A 17,461-nucleotide genomic window follows, 5' to 3' on the forward strand; every position below is an offset into this window, starting at 1 on the left:
TCACAGTCCAGTATCTTTCTTTTATTGGGGAGCCCAGAAGTGGAGTGAGCACTTCAGAGGTCACCTCAGCAGTATTGAGTGGAGAGGATCAGGTCCTTTGTCCTGCTGGTTGACTCTTCCTACTGCAGCCCAGGCTGCTGTTGGCCTTCCTTGCCATGAGGGTCCATTGCCACAGCAGACACAGGAACTCCCCAGAGCTGCTGAAACTGAGCAGGACACAGCAGTGAGTATTCAGGAGGAGTATCCCAGCTGCTTGTCCAACTCTTACTCTTCCCTCAGCATGCAGCAATGTCCACTGTTGGAAAACAGGAGTCTTGTTAGGAGATGTGGCCTCCTGTGTCTTTACCTACTTGCAAAACAAACAAACAAACAAAGCAAGACAAAACAAAAAAGCAGAACACTGAGGGGAAGGTAAATGTTGTCCTAGCCCTGCATCTGGGGATCAGTGAAAGTCTCAACATGCAAGCAAGACCAGTCAGTCAGGCACTGGACAAGAGTTTCTGTTCAAATATTTGACCTGTTGCTCTGCTCTTCGTCTCTCCTCTGGCTCTGAGGGCTCACCGGTGCTTTGTCTGGGAGGAGTACACCGTGTCTCTGTTGTTCTTTGCCTGACAGAAAATGGCTGCTGGTTGTATTTCTGGGGTGTGTGTTTCTGGGTCTATTTTTCCCCTCTGTGCATGTGTCTCATTATACTCAATCCGTTTTGGAAAGCAAAGAGCTGGACCTGGAGAACATCTTTGGTGGAAGTTGACAAAAGCAGCCATGGTGACAGGCCAATATACTGTGCTTAATGGAGTGATGTCACATCAGTAAACCCTGATGGCTGGTGTTTGCAATGAGGCCTTCTGAGGTGACAAAGAAAGCTCAGCTTTTGTGGAAGAGAGAGAGTGGGTGATACGTGCAAAGGAGTCATGGGCCAAAGGGAAAGAGAAGTAGGCTGTCACAGAGGCACCCCAAAGTCAGTTTTAGGTGGATCACAAGTTCCAAAACAGACTTTATTCTAGCCAGAAAAGTGCAGACAATAAACCTTCCAGAAACAGGGTTTATACTCTTAGTTAGCACTCCGACAACAGAAAATACCGGTTCGGATATCAGTTGAGGACATTACTCGGGTAGAGCAAAATAAGAATAATGAGGATCCACAGCATGCATGCACACACTCAAAAGAAACAAAACCAGAGCCCTCTGACTCCAGGGTACCCACTAGAAATATTCGCTTGCCTGGGTTAGGCAAGGACTCATTCAAGGATAAATCCAGTAAATAACTACTCACCCAAATGAGGAGGTGAGGCATTCTCAGTCCCAGGAAGTTTCCTTAGATGGTGTCACGGAGGCACCCCAAGGTTAGTTTAAGGGGCAACAGGGTCCAAAACAACTTTTATTAAATCAGTGAGAAACAGGGTTTTAGCACTCCAAGAGTGACTTAAATACAGGTTTGGATATCAGTTGATGAAAATTATTAAGGGGCAGCAACTGATACAACAGGAGGTCCACAGAGTGCATGCACATGGCTTCACCCAAAACAATGCCAGAGCCATCCCTGAGTCCTGGAAGAGTCCACACTTGCCTGAACATGGTGTGGAATTATTTTAAAGAGATACAAGTACTTGTGTTGAGTACGGAAAGTGTACACCCACAATTCTGCGAGGGTAAATTTATAATACACTCATAATCCTGCGAGGGTTAATTTACTTACACATGCAAATGTGCACGTAATATTACACGTGCTTATGTGGGAGCATGGGAGGAAAATACACTTGTGATTGTGTGAGGAAATAATTTATACATGTGCTTGTATTCAGCACGGAAAGTTACACATGCAAATGTGCACTGAAAGTAGATGCACTGGCAGTCCTGCGAAGGTTTATTTTACACGTGCTTGTATTAAGCACGGAAAGTACGCGTGCAAATGAGCATGGAAAGTTACACATACTTATGTGGAAGCACTGGAGGAAAATACACCTGCAATTATGCGAGGATTTATTTTACACGTGCTCATATTGAGCATGGAAAGTACCTGTGCATATGTGCATGGAAAGTATAAATATACTCGCAATCCTGCAAGGAGAAATTTTACTCACACAGGCAGCAGCAAGGCAAGCAGAGTCTCCATCCCGGGGGGAGCTTTTGCTGGCAGCATCTCGTTCTGCTCCAAGAGTCCCGCGACAATGGGCAGAGTCTCGTCGAGAGTCACGTTTTTTATTGGCTGATCAGATCTGACTGTAGACATTCCAGAAGATTCTCTGCACTCCCACCCTGGCTGTGGGGTGTCCCTGAAGCTTCCAAACATCCCCCACAAGGGCCGCCAGCGCCCAGCGCCTCGGCACTCCCTTCTCCTAACGGCCCTGGCGAGTGTGCTCTGGGGCCAAACAAAAGAAGCTGTCAGCCTCAAGTAGCAGAGAGAGGAAGAGATGTGTCTACTCCTTCCATGATGAAGAAGCGAGCGGGAGAGACGGGGTTTGCATCCTGCCACAGATGGTGTCCCAGTCTAAGGAGAGGCCTCCAGTTCACAGAGCCAATGCTCTGAGAAGGCCACTCCAAACGAGGCCTTTGACAGGAATCCTGTTTTATAGTCTGGTCAGATCTGGCTGTGGGCATTACAACATGGTCCAGTGCACTCTGGGCACCTCCTCTGCTAACGACCCTGTCAATTGACTTAGGGTCCTGTCAAGGACCCTGTCAATAAACAGAGATTCACACCCCTCCTGCCCCTTCAGCTGGTGGAGGTGAAGTCACCCTGCCCCAGGTACCTCAGTACCACCCTATGTGTGTACATGGGGAGAGGTACAGTGGGGCACAAAAGGTGCTAAAAGGGAGACAAGGAGGAAGACCAGAGCTCTGCAGCCTCTAATTGATGGGCCATTGGGCTACTGCAGGTGTAGCTTTGTAGTGGGACAGGCTGAGCTTTGTAAGTGACAGGAAGCGACAAGAAGAACAGGAGGATTCCCATGTTTGAGATGGGTCCTATGGGACTAGACAACACTTCTTAAGGCATGTGTAGGGGAAGGATCAAAGATGGGGGGAAAGAGGAGACTGGGGAGGATCAAGGGGAGGCAAAAGAGAGGGGGAAGAATAAAAGGTTGTACACGCACCTAAGCAGGAGTTGCTCAGTGCAATTGTCGAGGTGCTCCCTGTGCCTGACCACTACAGACCCCCCTGTCTTGTTATTAAATCCTTTCTTAAGCAAGAAAGGGAAAGGCTGTGTAAACCTGGAGATCCTCTACATCTCTAGGAACATCCTTTGACATCATGAGGTCCAGCACATCATCTGTGAGGACATGAGGTGAGGACTCCACTGTGAGCAGACCAGGAACAGCCCCTTCCCATGATGAGGTTTCCTCAGTTACCAGAGCATCTCATTTTGTAACTGTTTAGAATGCCGAGTGAGCCACACATGTTCTTGCTGGAGGAGGGAGAAACCCAGAATGAGAATTTCAGCACAGGAAGTATAGATCTCTTCTCTTCCCCACTTCTACATTTGCTCCCCCACCAGAGTGGTTTCCGGCAGCTCTGGTATCTTGGGGCTGGGAGGTGCTTTTGTCAGTCTCTCACTCAACAAACAAGCAGGCTGTTCTCAGCATGCACCTTGGGTATCTGGTCCTCACTGCCTTCCTGGGGCAACTGCTGCGTAAGTCTTTGCTTTCCATAAATTCATCCTTCTTCTTCTTCTCCCAAGGAAACTCCCACCAACCTTTTCAGGACCATGCAGAGAACTACTCATGATTAAAGGGAAAACACAAGGTAATGTCACCTCACATTTGAGGATTTGCACCAGTTTTCTAAAGATCCTCTTAATGTTGTAAGAGGGGGAGAGGGAGAGGGAGAGATACCTCTGATCTCTTCTTTCCCTATTCTCTCCTGCTTGATAAATCTCTCTGCCTTTCTCTTCTGACCAACCTATTGTCACCATAGGAGATCACAGCTGTCTCTGCACTCCCACTTTTCTCACTTTCCAACACAAATGGTGTCCTGTTCTGCTTCCAGCTGGTACATGTCTGACATGGCCTCCACTTTTCTCCTGTTTGTCAGCACTGCCAGAGCTCCCTCTTTCCAATATTCAGCTCAGCTGTGTGTTGACTCAGGAGCCCTCACAATTGACAGTGTTTGAGAATAAGGATGAATCTTTTTGTCATACCTCTGCACGTTTCTCAATCTGCTGGAGGGGTGCTGGTTCCAACACATGAAGGTCAGGCATGACAGGCTGTTCCCTTGTCCTCTGGGCAGTAGGAGCAGGAGCAGAGAGGAGGAACAAGGACACAGCACAGGTTTCCTCAGATTCCAGCACTGAGTTCCTGCCCGGAACTACTCTCCACTGTCCCCAGGCATCAGGATTTTGCTGCACGATGAGGGATGAGAAGCCTTCCCCTGGAGGGCATTGTATTCATTCCTGGTTTGCTTTCCAGAGCCTTTCCCTGCAAAATTCCTGACCTTCACTTTCTTCCAGGCACCATGGGACAGGTCACTGTCACCCAGCAAGAAGGACAAGTCACAGTGAAGCAGAAAGACACCTTCCAAACAACCTGCACATACCAGACACCCGACTTTTATGGCTTGCTCTGGTACCAGCAGAGGAAAGGCCAGGCTCCCCAGCTGGTCTCATATCACGCAGGACCTGGCCTGAAGCGCAGTGACCGTTTCAGCACAACTCTGAACACCACGGGGAAATACAGCGTCCTGCAGGTGGAGGAAGTCGAGGTCTCTGACAGTGCCTTGTACCTCTGTGCTGTGCAAGACACCCTGGTGCAGGGAGCTTCCTTGGCTGTGCAAGAACCCCGGGGAGGGAGGGGATGTGTCTGTGCAAGGCTGAGCTTGTGGGAAGGGGCCCTGAGCTGTGTCCTGGCAGTGCTGCTTCCCCTGTGCCCCCAGGCATCTGCAGGGGAAGATCCTGTGATGTCATGTTTTCTGTCCATTCCAGGCACCATTTATGGAGACATGATCTTCAATATTCCCATACCACACTAAGTCAAGGCAATATCTTCCTCTTGCCAATGCATGGGAAGCTCCACTTTTTGACAAAGTGCAAGCAGCACACACAATAGCCATTGCATTGACATATTAGTCCTTTGTTCATCTTAACCACTAGCAATAGCCACATGCACATCTGTCCTCTCTGGCTGTAGTAGGGTTTGTCTTGTCTTGAGGAAACACCTTATTACTATTTCCATTGTTCATGGCAGGTGTTTTTAAGAGGTGTTGGACCTCTTCTTTCTCCTATTGATATGCCAATAAACCACGCCACATACAGACAAAGGAAAGTGCAAGTGAGGTAGGTCCCAGCATGGGCCATCCATGGGCCATCGATCGCCTGTTCTCCCTGGGGAGGCAGCAAAAGCCTCAGCCTCATTTCAGCAGGTGTCTGGTCTCTGCCACTGGAACAGTCGGTTGCGGGAAGTTTTTCTCCCCATTTACTGTACCCTGGTGAGGCTGCACCTGGAGTAATGTGTCCAGTATTAGGTTCTCCAGTTTAAGAAGGACAAGGAATTGCTGGAGAGACTTCAGCAGAGGGACACAAAGATAGTGAGGGGTCTGTAGCATCTTTTTATGAGGAAACACTGTAAGAGCTGTGTCTGTTCATTCTGCAGAAAAGAAGACTGAGGGGGGATCTTATTTATGCTTATAAATATCTCAGGGTGGTGTCAAGAGGATTGTCCAGACACTTTTCAGTCGTGCCCAATGATAGCATGAGGGGCAGTAGGTACAGACTGCAACACAGGAGGTTCCATCTAAACATGAGGAGAAACTTCTTTACTTTGAGGGTGACAGAGCCCTGGACCAGGCTGCCCAGAGAGATTGTCGAGTTTCCTTCTCTGAAGACTTTCAAAACTTCCCTGGATGCAATCTTGTGTGATCTCTTTTAGGTGAAACTGCTTAAGTGTGCGGTTTGGACTAGATGATCTCCAGAAATACCTTCCAGCTGTAGCCATTCTGTACTTCAGCAAATCTATGTGCCTGGCAAAATTATGGAGAAGGTTATTCTGGGACTTATTGAAGAACATCTGAATGACAATGCAGTCATTTGTCACAGCCAGCATGGGTTCCTGGGTGGAAAGTCCTGCTTGACTGGCTTACTTTGTTTCTACAAGGTTACCCACTTAGTTGACCAAGGGAAGCCTGTTAATGTGATCTTTTTGGGTTACAGTAAAGCCTTTGATACTGTCTCTCACAGTATCCTCCTGCAGAAGGTGTCCAACATACAGATGGATAATCACACAATGCAGTGGGTGAACAATTGGATGATGGGCTGGGCTCAAAAGGTTCTAGTAAATGCAGTTATGCTGGGCTGGTGACCAGTCACTAGTGGAGTTCTGCAGGGATCCATCTTAGGGCCAGTCCTCTTTCATGTCTTTAGAAATGACTTCGACTCAGGACTTAAGGGATTTCTTAGTAAGTTTGTTGATGACACAAAATCAGGGGGAGCTGTCGACACTCTTGAGGGCAGAGAGGCCCTGCAGAGGTATCTGGATGAATTGGAGGACTTGACAGTCACCAACCACATGAAGTTCCACAAGAGCAAGTGCCGGACTTTGCACCTGGGACACCGCAACCCTGGCTGTACGTACAGACTGAGGGACAAGATGCTGGAGCTCAGCTCTGCTGAGAAGGGTTCTGGGGGTTCTGGTTGACAGCAAATTGAACATGAGCCAACAGTGTCCCTGGAGCCAAGAAGGACCCATGTCCTGGGTACATCCAGCACAGCATGGCCAGTCAGGCACGGAGGGCATTGTCCAGCTCTGCTCTGCACTAGGGTGGGCTCACCTGAGGCACTGGGGACAGTTCTGGACACCACAGGATAAAAAGGTTATGAAGCTACTGGAGAGTGTCCAGAAGAGGGCTACAAAGTTGATGATGGGTTTGGAGGGGAAGCTGCATAAGAAGGGGCTAAAGTCACTTGGTTTGTTCATCCTGGAGAAGAGGAGACTGAGGGGAGGTCTACAGCTGGTGGTCTACAGCTTCCTCACAAGGGGAAGACGAGGGACAGAGGCTGAGTTCTTCTCTCTGGTGACCAATGACTGGACCCATGGGAATGGCAGGAAGATGTGCCAGAGGAGGTTTAGGTTGCGTATTAGGAAAAGATTCTTCCCCCAGACATTTTAGTTGGGCAGGCAAAGCAGGAATCACACCAAGAGCCAGTAGCAGCCCTCTGGCAGCACTTTAGCCAAAGGTGTCTCTCACATGTCAGGAGAAATGCCATCCCTCCCTCTTCTACAAGACAAATATAGATGGTATCATCATTGCAAAGGACCTGAGGTACCTGGTGCTCATTGCAAGGTTATGCGCAGTAGGGTCAGGAAGTGCATCTGTCCTGCCATTGATGATAGTTATTAAAGTATGACTAAGGCAAAGACATTTGACATTCAATTGAAATGTGCTTACGAAGCCTTTGGCATTCAGTCATTCTGAGATCTGCTTCATTTGGCATAATTCCCTGGTGGAGGACAGTGCTATGGGGTTATCTGCCCTCCCACTTGTACACCTTCGGGAGGACAACTGGTGGTTCATGCAGGAAACAGGATATGAGTCCGTAGTGGCTGTCAAGAGACATTTCCACTGATCAAAAGGGCTGAGATTAAAATGTAAAAGAAACATTTTCTCCCAGAATGGCAGCCAATTCCTGAGCACAAACTCAGCCCACCTGCAGCTCTCTTGGCATGTGCAACCAGTACTCCCGCGCCTGCTGATCTTCATATTCTCCTTTATGCTGTGGTCAGAGCAATTTGATCTCCCTCAGAAATGCACCCTTTCACTGTCCCCATTTCTGTGCTGGATGTCCTCACCTCCCACATGTTTAATTACAATTTCAGCCTTGACCCATTCAGCAGCGGGTGTGAATTTTCCCTGCTACTCCTGCCCATGACCATGGGCCATGACCCCTACATTGGGTGATGGAGGGGAGATGAAGGTGCAGCAGCAACTATGGGCCATCCCACGGGCTGCTCCCAGCTTTACTGCTCTTTTCTTTTTGCAAAGCAAATCATCTTCCAGAGCTGAATGAGATGGGCTGTGCTTTAGTTTCCAACAGTGCTGCCTTTTCATTTCCAGATTTGTTCCATGCCCATTCCTCAATTAAGCTTTCTTATGATCCCTGGGATGAAAGGCCCGAGGATTTCTCAGGCAGTAACGAAGCAATGCAGGCAGGAGACACAACTGAAGAGTTTGATGGGTCTGGAGCAAACACATGAGATCATCCTGGGATACACTCTTGAGTTTCTTTGATCTGCCATTCTCAGGAAAATTTAATCCTCCTCAGCTGGATGCCCATGGGTTCACATGCATGAGGACGTGCCCAGTCTTTGTCTTTCCTGGCCTCCTCAGATCACCATTATGGTTCATTTTTTTTCCTTCCCAGGTCTGTGTGCTGTGCTGTTTGGTTATGACCCCAGACCCCGTCTTCACTAACACCGCCCAGTCGCTGGGGTCCTCAGCAGAGTCCGTTAATTTCTCTAGCACCACAGTTCATGCTGTTGCTATGCGTGTTCTTTTCTTGTGTGTACTTGCAAGCTGCCAGGTTTGTGCAGATGCATGTGGGAGCGCAGATTTCTCTATAATTCCATGCTAATGAGCATAAATCTTTGTGTGTGTGTGTCCTTGAGTCTTACACGTCACAAGGGAATGTTCTGCTCATGGCTGGGATATTCTCCACCCCTCTGTCTGAGAAACACCACAGAGCAGCAGGGTCCCAGGGTCGGAAGGAGCCTGAGTGCAGCTGAGTGGTGATGGCACCAGCCTGCTGGAGATCTGTCTGGGGAAGAGGCTCTGAAATACAGTCCCTGTCTCCAGAGCCATTATTTTCCTGCCACTCCAAAGTTCTTGCTCCTCTGTTGCTTATTTCAGGCCACAACAAGGGTGGTTTCAGTCCAGTTTGAATCCTTGGTTTAACTCAATTTAACAACACTGGGTGTGTCTCAGCATGGCTGGCAGTCTCCCCTCCCTGCATCTCCAGGCCAGGACACAGCTGCTTTCCTCAGTGCTAGAGAGTTCAAAAGGAGCAGGTTTGACTTGTGGGCAAGGAAGAAGGCTGAGGGATCCTGCACACCATGTGCTGGCCATTCCTGAGTGAATCTGCTTCCAATGCACTCTTAAATGTGTCTGAGATGGAACACAACCCACCACATTAGATTTGGGAACGAATCCCCAAAAGCCAGACACTGTCCCTCTTTCTAACCAGGTTTGTGTTTCAGTGGGTGCATTTTCTAAGCCTCCCTTCATGAATGTTCATCAGCTGGATCTCGGATCTGACTTGTAGAGCGTGCAATTGTGGAGTTTCCCCCTTCCCTTTATTGACCTCAGCGAGATCAGTGACAGGGAGCTCTATTGGGAGAACTCAGCCAGGGCTGATTCCCCTCTCCATGAAGCTGCTTCTGAGCTGTGGCTCTAGTGATTCTGAGGGTGAACCCCGATGCTTTCTCATGAAGGATGTGGAGTTTTAAGAGAGACCCAGAGGAGCATGAGACAGCAGTGTGCCCTTGCAGCAAAAAGGAGCAACTGCATCCTGTGCTGTATTAGTGAAGTGTTGCCATCAGGTGCAGAAATATGACCCTGTCCCATTTGAGGTCTCATGTGAAGTACTGGTGCCAGTTTGGGATTGCCTGATCCACGAAGGGAGTGAGTACAATAAAGGCAACCATTTATCTTTGGGTGGTGATGAATATGCATATCAAAGGAGAATGAGAGAACTGGGTCTGCTTTTCTTGGAGATGTCACAGGGGAGAATTTCTTACTTTTAATGACTACATTTGCAGAGGAAAACAAGAACATGGGAGCAGTCTCTGGAAGTGCCCAGAAGATAGAGGGAAAGCACAAAGGAGTTTGTGCAATTTCTCTCATGAGAAGCATTAGAGAATGGACTGAATGTGACTCTGAGCAACAGCATCTAATGGAATCTGTTCTGAGCAGAGGAGTGATCTAGATGACCTCTGAAGGTCCCTTCTAACCTACATACTGACTCTGTAATTCCTCCCCTCACCTAGTCACACTGACACCTGCACGGCCATGGACACATGTGTCCCCACACACCCTCTGCCACAAACCAGCTTTCAGTCATTGTGCTGGGACTACACAGAGGCAGCTGAAGGGAGACTCTCAGCCTCCTCACTGCCAACCGCAGGAAATCAGTGGCTGCTGTTTCCAGCCCCTGAGCTCGGGAAGCTGGTCCATCTCCTGGGTCAGGGCTCAGCTGCCCCAGGCTGCAGCTGGCGCTGTGCGGGCTTTTTCTTGCTGGAGGAGGGGCAGAGTCCATTTCCCAGAAGCCAATCTGATGGGCGTGCCCAGAGCCCTGTGAGCCCGGGCGAGACCCCGAGCGTCGCTGTGCAGGACTCAGCCCCGGGGCGGAGCTGGTGGCAGAGAGGAGAGGGAGAAGGAGAGGGAGAGGGAGAGGGAGAGGGCGCGGCGCAGCTGGAGCAGAGAGCCGGGGCTGGCGGGGGCAGCGAGGCGCGGACGGCGGAGCGGCGGGATGCGGCGGTGTTGGGGCGCAGGGCTGGTGGGACTGGCCGCGGTGCTCCTGGGTGAGCAGGGCTGGTGGGGCTGGGTGGGAGCCGAGTTTCAGCCTGGAGAGTTCCCAGGGGACCTCAGCACTAACACTTCCGTCTCCTTCATCGTGTCCTTCCTTTCCCCCTCCCTGCATCCCTGACATCTTTTATCATCCTTTCCCACCCCTCCATGTCCCCTCTTCCTATTCTCCCTGTCTACTCTTCCTGTCTTCATCCATTGACCCACACATCTTTGGACCCAAATCTCCATGCATCTACTATCTCTACACCCCACTTCATACTCTCTGAAATTCCTCTCTCATCTCTCCCTCTTCTTTCTTTACATCTGTAGGCATGTTTACTTTCTGCACTGCACCATACATCATGTTATTCCTCTGTCAATTCAGCAATTATTTCTGAATTCAGCCCTCGATGTTTCACTGCATTGCACCAAAATCTCCCATCGCCTTCCTCTGTCACCATACACCCATCTCTGCACCTGACTTTCTTTTTGTCTCTCGATGCATCATTTTCAGATTCCATGCCAGCATTCTGCCCTTCCTCAACAGACCCATACCAGTATAAACTGCCAACCATGTCAATGAGTACATTTTCCCCAGTTGTTCCCATCTCTCTCTTGCTGACACTGTTCCTAAATATTTGTCCGGGGCAAGTGCCATCAGACCTGGGTGATCTTCAGTGATCTTTGGTCTTTCCTTCTCCTTTCTCTGCAGTGGCCAGAGGCAGAGCCCAGGTGCAGCAGGACCTGTCGGCAGAGACCACCGAGGGCACCGGCATCAGCATCAACTGCTCACACCCCAACATACAGTCAAACGAGTTCATCGTCTGGTACAGTCAGCTCCGGGGCCGAGGCCCCGCATTCCTCACACTCGCTCACAAAGGAATGAAAGTGCTGTCGGACCCGCCGGGTTGGCTGTCGGTGGCGGCAGACCGCCGGTCCAGCGCCCTGTGGCTCGAACGGCCCCGGCGCGGGGACGCGGCGGTGTATTACTGCGCCGTGGGAGACACGGGGAGAGGAGCCGGGGCTGCGGCCGGACACGAACCGCCGCGGGCGGGGCCGGGCGGGTGTGGCGGGGACGGGGAGACAGTCCAAGCCGGGACCGCCAGGGAGCGCTGCCGCTCCCCCCGCCGGGGCCACCTCGCCACACAAAAATCACAGAATGGTCGGAGTTGGAAGGGACCTCTGGAGATCATCTAGTCCAACCCACCTGCTAAAGCAGGTTCACCAGAGCAGATCACACAGGAATGCATCCAGGTGGGTCTTGAATGGCTCTGGAGAAGGAGACTCCACAACCTCTCTGGGCAGTCTGTTCCTGGGCTCTGTCACCATCAAAGTAAAGAAGTTTCTCCTCATATTCAGATGGAATCTCCTGTGCTTCAGCCTGTGCTCGTTGCCCCTCATCCTGTCTCTGGGCACCTCTGAAAAGAGCCTGGTTTCATCCTCTTGACATGCATGCATGAGATAATCATAAACACTGATGAGATTCCCTCTCAACCTTCTCCTCTCCAGGCTGAATAGACACAGCTCCCTCAGTTTCTCTTCATAAGAAAGGTGCTCTAGGCCCCTAATCATCTTCATAGATGGACTTTCTGGACTTCCTCCAGTAATTCCTTATCCCTCTTCAAATGGGGAGCCCTGAAATGGAAGCAGTAGTGCAGATTCAACCTCACCGTGGCAGAGTAGAGGGGGACGACAACCTCCCTTGACCTGCTGGTCACACTCTTTATGTACCCCAGGATACCGTTGGCTTTCTTAGCCTCAAGGGCACATTGTTGACTCATGGTCAACCTGTTGTAATTTAGAACTCCCAAGTCCTTCTCTGCACAGCTGCTTTCCAGCAGGTCCACCTCTAAGCTGTACTGGTACCTGGGGTTATTCCTTCCCAGGGGCAGGACCCTACACTTACCCATGTTAAACTTCATCAGTTGTCTGACTAGCACCAGCATCAGAAATGCCAGGGTGTCACAGCTGCCCCCATGCCCCGTAGGCCTGGGAGTCATCCACAGACAAGTCTCCAGACTCTTGTACTGGGCAAAAACATTCTCTTACCTCTCATCCCCCTCTCACTCCCACCAGGATACAGACAGAAAGACCCAGTGACAGCGGTGAGGAATTATGACCGGAGCGGTGCCAGTGTCCTGTGGTGCCCAGGAAGGAGTGATTGCAGCTGCTGCCCCGCTGGCTCATGGCGAGGAGCAGCAAGTTTCCACTCTGCACAGGGAGGCAGGCAACAGAGATCCTTCTGCCCATGGGCAGCCACACAGCCCTTGCTCCCACTGCACTGACCGGCCACTGCTCCCATGGAACAGAAGGGGTCTGTTCTCGGGTTTTTTCCTTTCCCCACCAGCACAGCCAAGAGATCCCTGAGCAGGTGTTTTCCGCTGGTCTGTAAACAGAAGGACCCCAATGCTACGATGCTAATGCAAAATTTGACTTAGAAAACAAAAACCAGAAGGGGTTTCCCATTTTGTTACTTTGTTGGAGCTTGGGTATGTAGTTTAAAACTGTGTCCTCCAGATACAAGCTTTCAGGGAGATTTCAAAATGTTCCTGCTAGTGTTCCAAAGTCACTGCATGCATGCAGTTCAGGAGTTCAAGCTCCACACAAACCAGGAACAGGGCATGTCAAGGTCACGGGCACCTTCAAGCACTCCCAACTGTGGCTGAGTGTTGAGACCAGGAGCTTGCGTGACAGAATTCAGCAGCTCTGTAGTTGAGGCCCAGGAGACAGGGTAAAAGCTTGGGATGGTCACACTGACCACAGCCCTAAGGGATGCCAGGGATGCCTGCTTGAAGAGTGAGACAGAAAAAGATTGTTAAACTACCCTAAGGGGCTGGATGTCTGAGGTGAGAGCTGGCACTGAAGCAGGGACTGGTCAGTGAACTTCTAGGGGTGAGCCCTGTGGCTGACCACTACAGTCCCCCCTGCCTTCTTATTAAATCCTTTTTAAGCAAGAAAGAGAAAGGCTGTGTCAGCCTGGAGACCCTCTACATCTCTGGGAACCTTTCTTTAAGTTATGAGTAGGTACAGCACATCCCTGAGTTGAGGACTCCACCGGGAGCAGACCAGGAGCAGCCCCTTCCCATGATGGGGCCCCCAGAGGGCACAGGGCATCTCATTTTTGAAATGTCCAGAATGTTGAGGAAGCCACAGGTGTTGCTGCTGGAGGACGGAGAAACCCAGAAGGAGCATTTCAGGCACAAGAACAACACATCACTTCCCTTCCCCACTTCTACATTTGCTCCCCCACGAGAGTGGTTTCCCATAGCTCTGGTATCTCAGGGCTGGGAGGTGCTTTTCTGACTCTCACTCACTGAACAAGCAGATTGGTCTCGGCATGCACCTCGGGTATCTCGTCCTCACTGCCTTCCTGGGACAACTGTTGGGTAAGTCCTGGTTTTCTATAAATGCATCATTCTTATTCTTCTCCCAAGGAAACCCCCATGAACCTTATCAAGGTGATGCAGACAACTACTCATGAATAACAGCAAAATGCTGGGAAATATCACCTCTTATTTCTGTTTGTTCACTGGTTCTCTCTATTACTGTTGGAAATGAGAAGGGAAAGATACCTCAGATCCTTTCTCTGCCTTTTCTCTGCCCTTTAACCGATCTCTCTCTGCCTCTCTCTGCTGACCTACATGCTGTCCCCACAGGCGATCTCACATCTCTCTGCACTCCCACATTTCTCCCTTTACCATCTCAATTATTAACAGCCGATCCTGTCAAAATCATTACACGGAATTTAAAGCTCTCATCCAATTGACATTAACAGGGTGTCGCATTCTACCTCTGGGCTGGTACATGTCTGTCATGACCTCCAGTTTGCTCCTAGTTGTTGACACAGACAGGGCTCCCTCTTTCCAACATTCAACTCAGCTGTGTGTTGACTCAGGGAGCCAGGAACATATGAGATGACAGGGAATCAGGATGAATCTTCTTGTCATACCTCTGCAGGCCCCTCAACCTGCTGAAGGGCTGCAGGCCCCAGCACATGAAGGTCAGGTATGACAGGCTGTTCCCTGGTCCTCTGGGCAGTAGGGGCAGGAGCAGGGACACAGCACAGCTCTCCTCAGAGTCCAGCTCTAATCTCCTGGCCAGAACTACTCTCCACCTTGCTGTCCCCAAGCATCAGGATTCTCCTGCAGGGCAAGGGACAAGGAGACTTCTCCTGGAGAGTTTTGCATTAATTCCTAGTTTGCTTTCCAGAGCCCTTCCCTGCAGAGCTGCTGACCTTCACTTTCTTCCAGGCACCATGGGGCAGGTCACTGTCACCCAGCAAGAAGAACAAGTCACAGTGAAGCAGAAAGACACCTTCCAAACAACCTGTACATACCAGACCTCGTACTTCAAAGGCTTACTCTGGTACCAGCAGAGGAAAGGCCAGGCTCCCCAGCTGGTCTCATATCACACAGGACCTGGCCTCAAGCGCAGTGACCGTTTCAGCACAACTCTGAACACCACGGGGAAATACAATGTCCTGCAGGTGGAGGAAGTCGAGGTGTCTGACAGTGCCTTGTACCTTTGTGCTGTGCAAGACACCCTGGTGCAGGGAGCTTCCTTGGCTGTGCAAGAACCCCAGGGAGGGAGGGGATGTGTCTGTGCAAGGCTGAGCTTGTGGGAAGGGGCCCTGAGCTGTGTCCTGGCAGCGCTGCTTCCCCTGTGCCCCCAGGCATCTGCAGGAGAAGATCCTGTGGTGTAACATTTTCTGTCCATTCCAGACACCATTTATGCACACATGGTATTCAGTATTCTCTTACTATACTAAGTCAAGGCAGTATCTTCTTCTTGCCAATGCATGGGAAGGTCCACTGTTTGACAAAGTGCAAGCAGCACACAAGCCATTGCATTGACATGTTAGTGATTTGTTCATCTTGACCACTATCAATACCCACAGGCACATCTGTTCCCTGCAGCAGTATTTGTTTTTGTCTTATCTCAAGATGGAGACAACTTGAACCTGACTGCATTATGTTCTTTCCCTCTTGAACTTCAGCCACGACAGTTGATTTTGAGGTGTTTTACCTTTTCCTTCTAATCTCTCTTACTATGACAATAAACCAAAACAAACACAAAGAATAGCTCCTCCCAAGCAGCTCCCAGCTTGGGGAATCCATGGATCTTCATTCCCTTGTTCTCGCTGGGGAGGCAGCAAAAAGCTCAGCCACATATCAGCAAATGTCTCATCTCTGCCACTGGAAAATGGCCCCAAGGTGTCTCTGGGGATATTAGAAATTCTCATGGGAGCTCGTCAGTTCCTTCTGCTCATGTTGTATTATGAACTGGCACTTCTGGTTGCAAGTGTCCCGTATCTGCTGGATCAGGAATGATGAGCACTGCTCTCTTTCCCTAATGGGATTTTCTGTCCTTTTTTTATTTTGGGCCCACAGGTGTCTCCTCAAGAGAAACATCTCCATGAACAGCAGCGGTTGCAGAAACTCCCAGTGCAGGACCATGCACTGTCCCAGATTCTGCTGGCTCAGGAGGACACATGCAGCACAGCCTCGGCTGTACAGACAGTCCCTCTCCAAGCTTCACATAGTCACATGTGTGACCTCTGAATGCCTGTACCAGCCTGGGCCCCACACCCTGTCCCCTGGGCAAACACAAAGCCTACCCCAGCACAACAGCACAGCCCAGAGAAAGGCTGCATTGCCATTGACCAGAAGGAGTAAATGTCACACCAGCTTTGAAAAGTGTCAAGATTATCCAAAGCAGCTGTTAAATTGTGTGCCCTTGACGTGTAACCATCCTCAGTTCCCTTGGGAGCTGCACACCCCGGTCACCAGGAAGGAAACACCAGGCAGCCAGTGACCTGAACCCATAGCAGGAGCCCCTGAATTTCTAAATTTCAGGTGCAGCTGAGTAGGCTAGACCAAGAAAGAAAGAGCAGGAGGCAGGAGTGAGGATGAGCCAGACCCCAGACTCCAGCCCAGGTCAGACAGTGCCCACACTAGCAGGGTGCCAGGATGCGGGTGCCCATGGGTGACTATTACTCTCTCTATCTCTGCTGCAGGACCAAAATGGATGGGCACGAGCAAACCAGGACATGGATGGGGTGTATCAAAGACAACTTTCTGATTCAGACATTTCGTGAATGGACATGGGGAGAGGCTCTGTTGGACCTGCTACTCACAAATGAGGAAGAACTATTGGATGATGTAGAGTTCAAGGGTAGCCTTGCCTGCAGTGACCAGGAGACTGTGGAGCTCAAGATCTAAAGAGGACTGACCAAGTCAAACACGACTACTACTTCTCCCACTCCAGGAGAGCACGTCTTATTCTCATCAGGGCCCTACCTGCTTGGCAGGGTGCCATGAGAAACTGTCCCAGAGCTCACAGGGTCCCAGCAGAGCTGGCTGCCCTTCAAGGACAGCCTGTGGCAGAATGCAAACCCCCCTCTCTCCCCCTCCCTCCTTCAGTATGGAAGGAGTAGGCACATCTCCCTCTCTCTCTGTTGCTTGAGGCTGACAGCTTCTTTTGTTTGGCCCCAGAGCACCCTGGCTACGGCCATTAGGAGAAGGGAGTGCCGAGGCACCACTGAGCTGCTGGGCACCTGCGGCCAGTGTGGGGGATGTTTGGAGGCTTCAGGGGCACCCACAGCCAATGTGGGGGTGCAGAAAAGCTTCTAGAATGCCTACAGTCAGATCTGATCAGCCAATATAAAAACGGGATTCTTGTCGAGACTCCGACCATTGTCGTGGGTCTCTCGGAGCACGAGCAAGATGCTGCCGCCGAGAGCCCCCCTCCCCTGGATGGAGACTGCGCTTGCCTTGCTGCCACGGGTGTGAGTAAAACTTCTGCAAGGACTGAGAATATATTTACACTTTTCGTGCACATATGCACTTGTAACTTTCCGTGCTCAATACAAGCACATTTAAAATTAATCCTTGCAGAATCGCAGTTGTATTTTCCTTCCATACACATTTGCACACATACTTTCTGTGCTTAATACGAGCACGTGTACTTTCCA

General features: G+C 50.4%; 1 gene segment (V, D, J or C); it reads left to right on the plus strand.

Moving 5' to 3' along the window:
- Positions 1 to 10,327: 10,327 nt before the first annotated feature.
- LOC135576215 (T cell receptor alpha variable 4-like) lies at positions 10,328 to 14,864 on the plus strand. The segment is given in 2 exon segments: positions 10,328 to 10,502; positions 11,201 to 14,864. Coding segments are annotated over 2 exon segments (537 nt in total).
- The last annotated feature ends 2,597 nt before the right edge of the window (positions 14,865 to 17,461 follow it).

This window comes from Columba livia, chromosome 23, assembly GCF_036013475.1.
Source record: "Columba livia isolate bColLiv1 breed racing homer chromosome 23, bColLiv1.pat.W.v2, whole genome shotgun sequence".
In the NCBI taxonomy this organism is placed as follows: Eukaryota; Metazoa; Chordata; class Aves; order Columbiformes; family Columbidae; genus Columba; species Columba livia.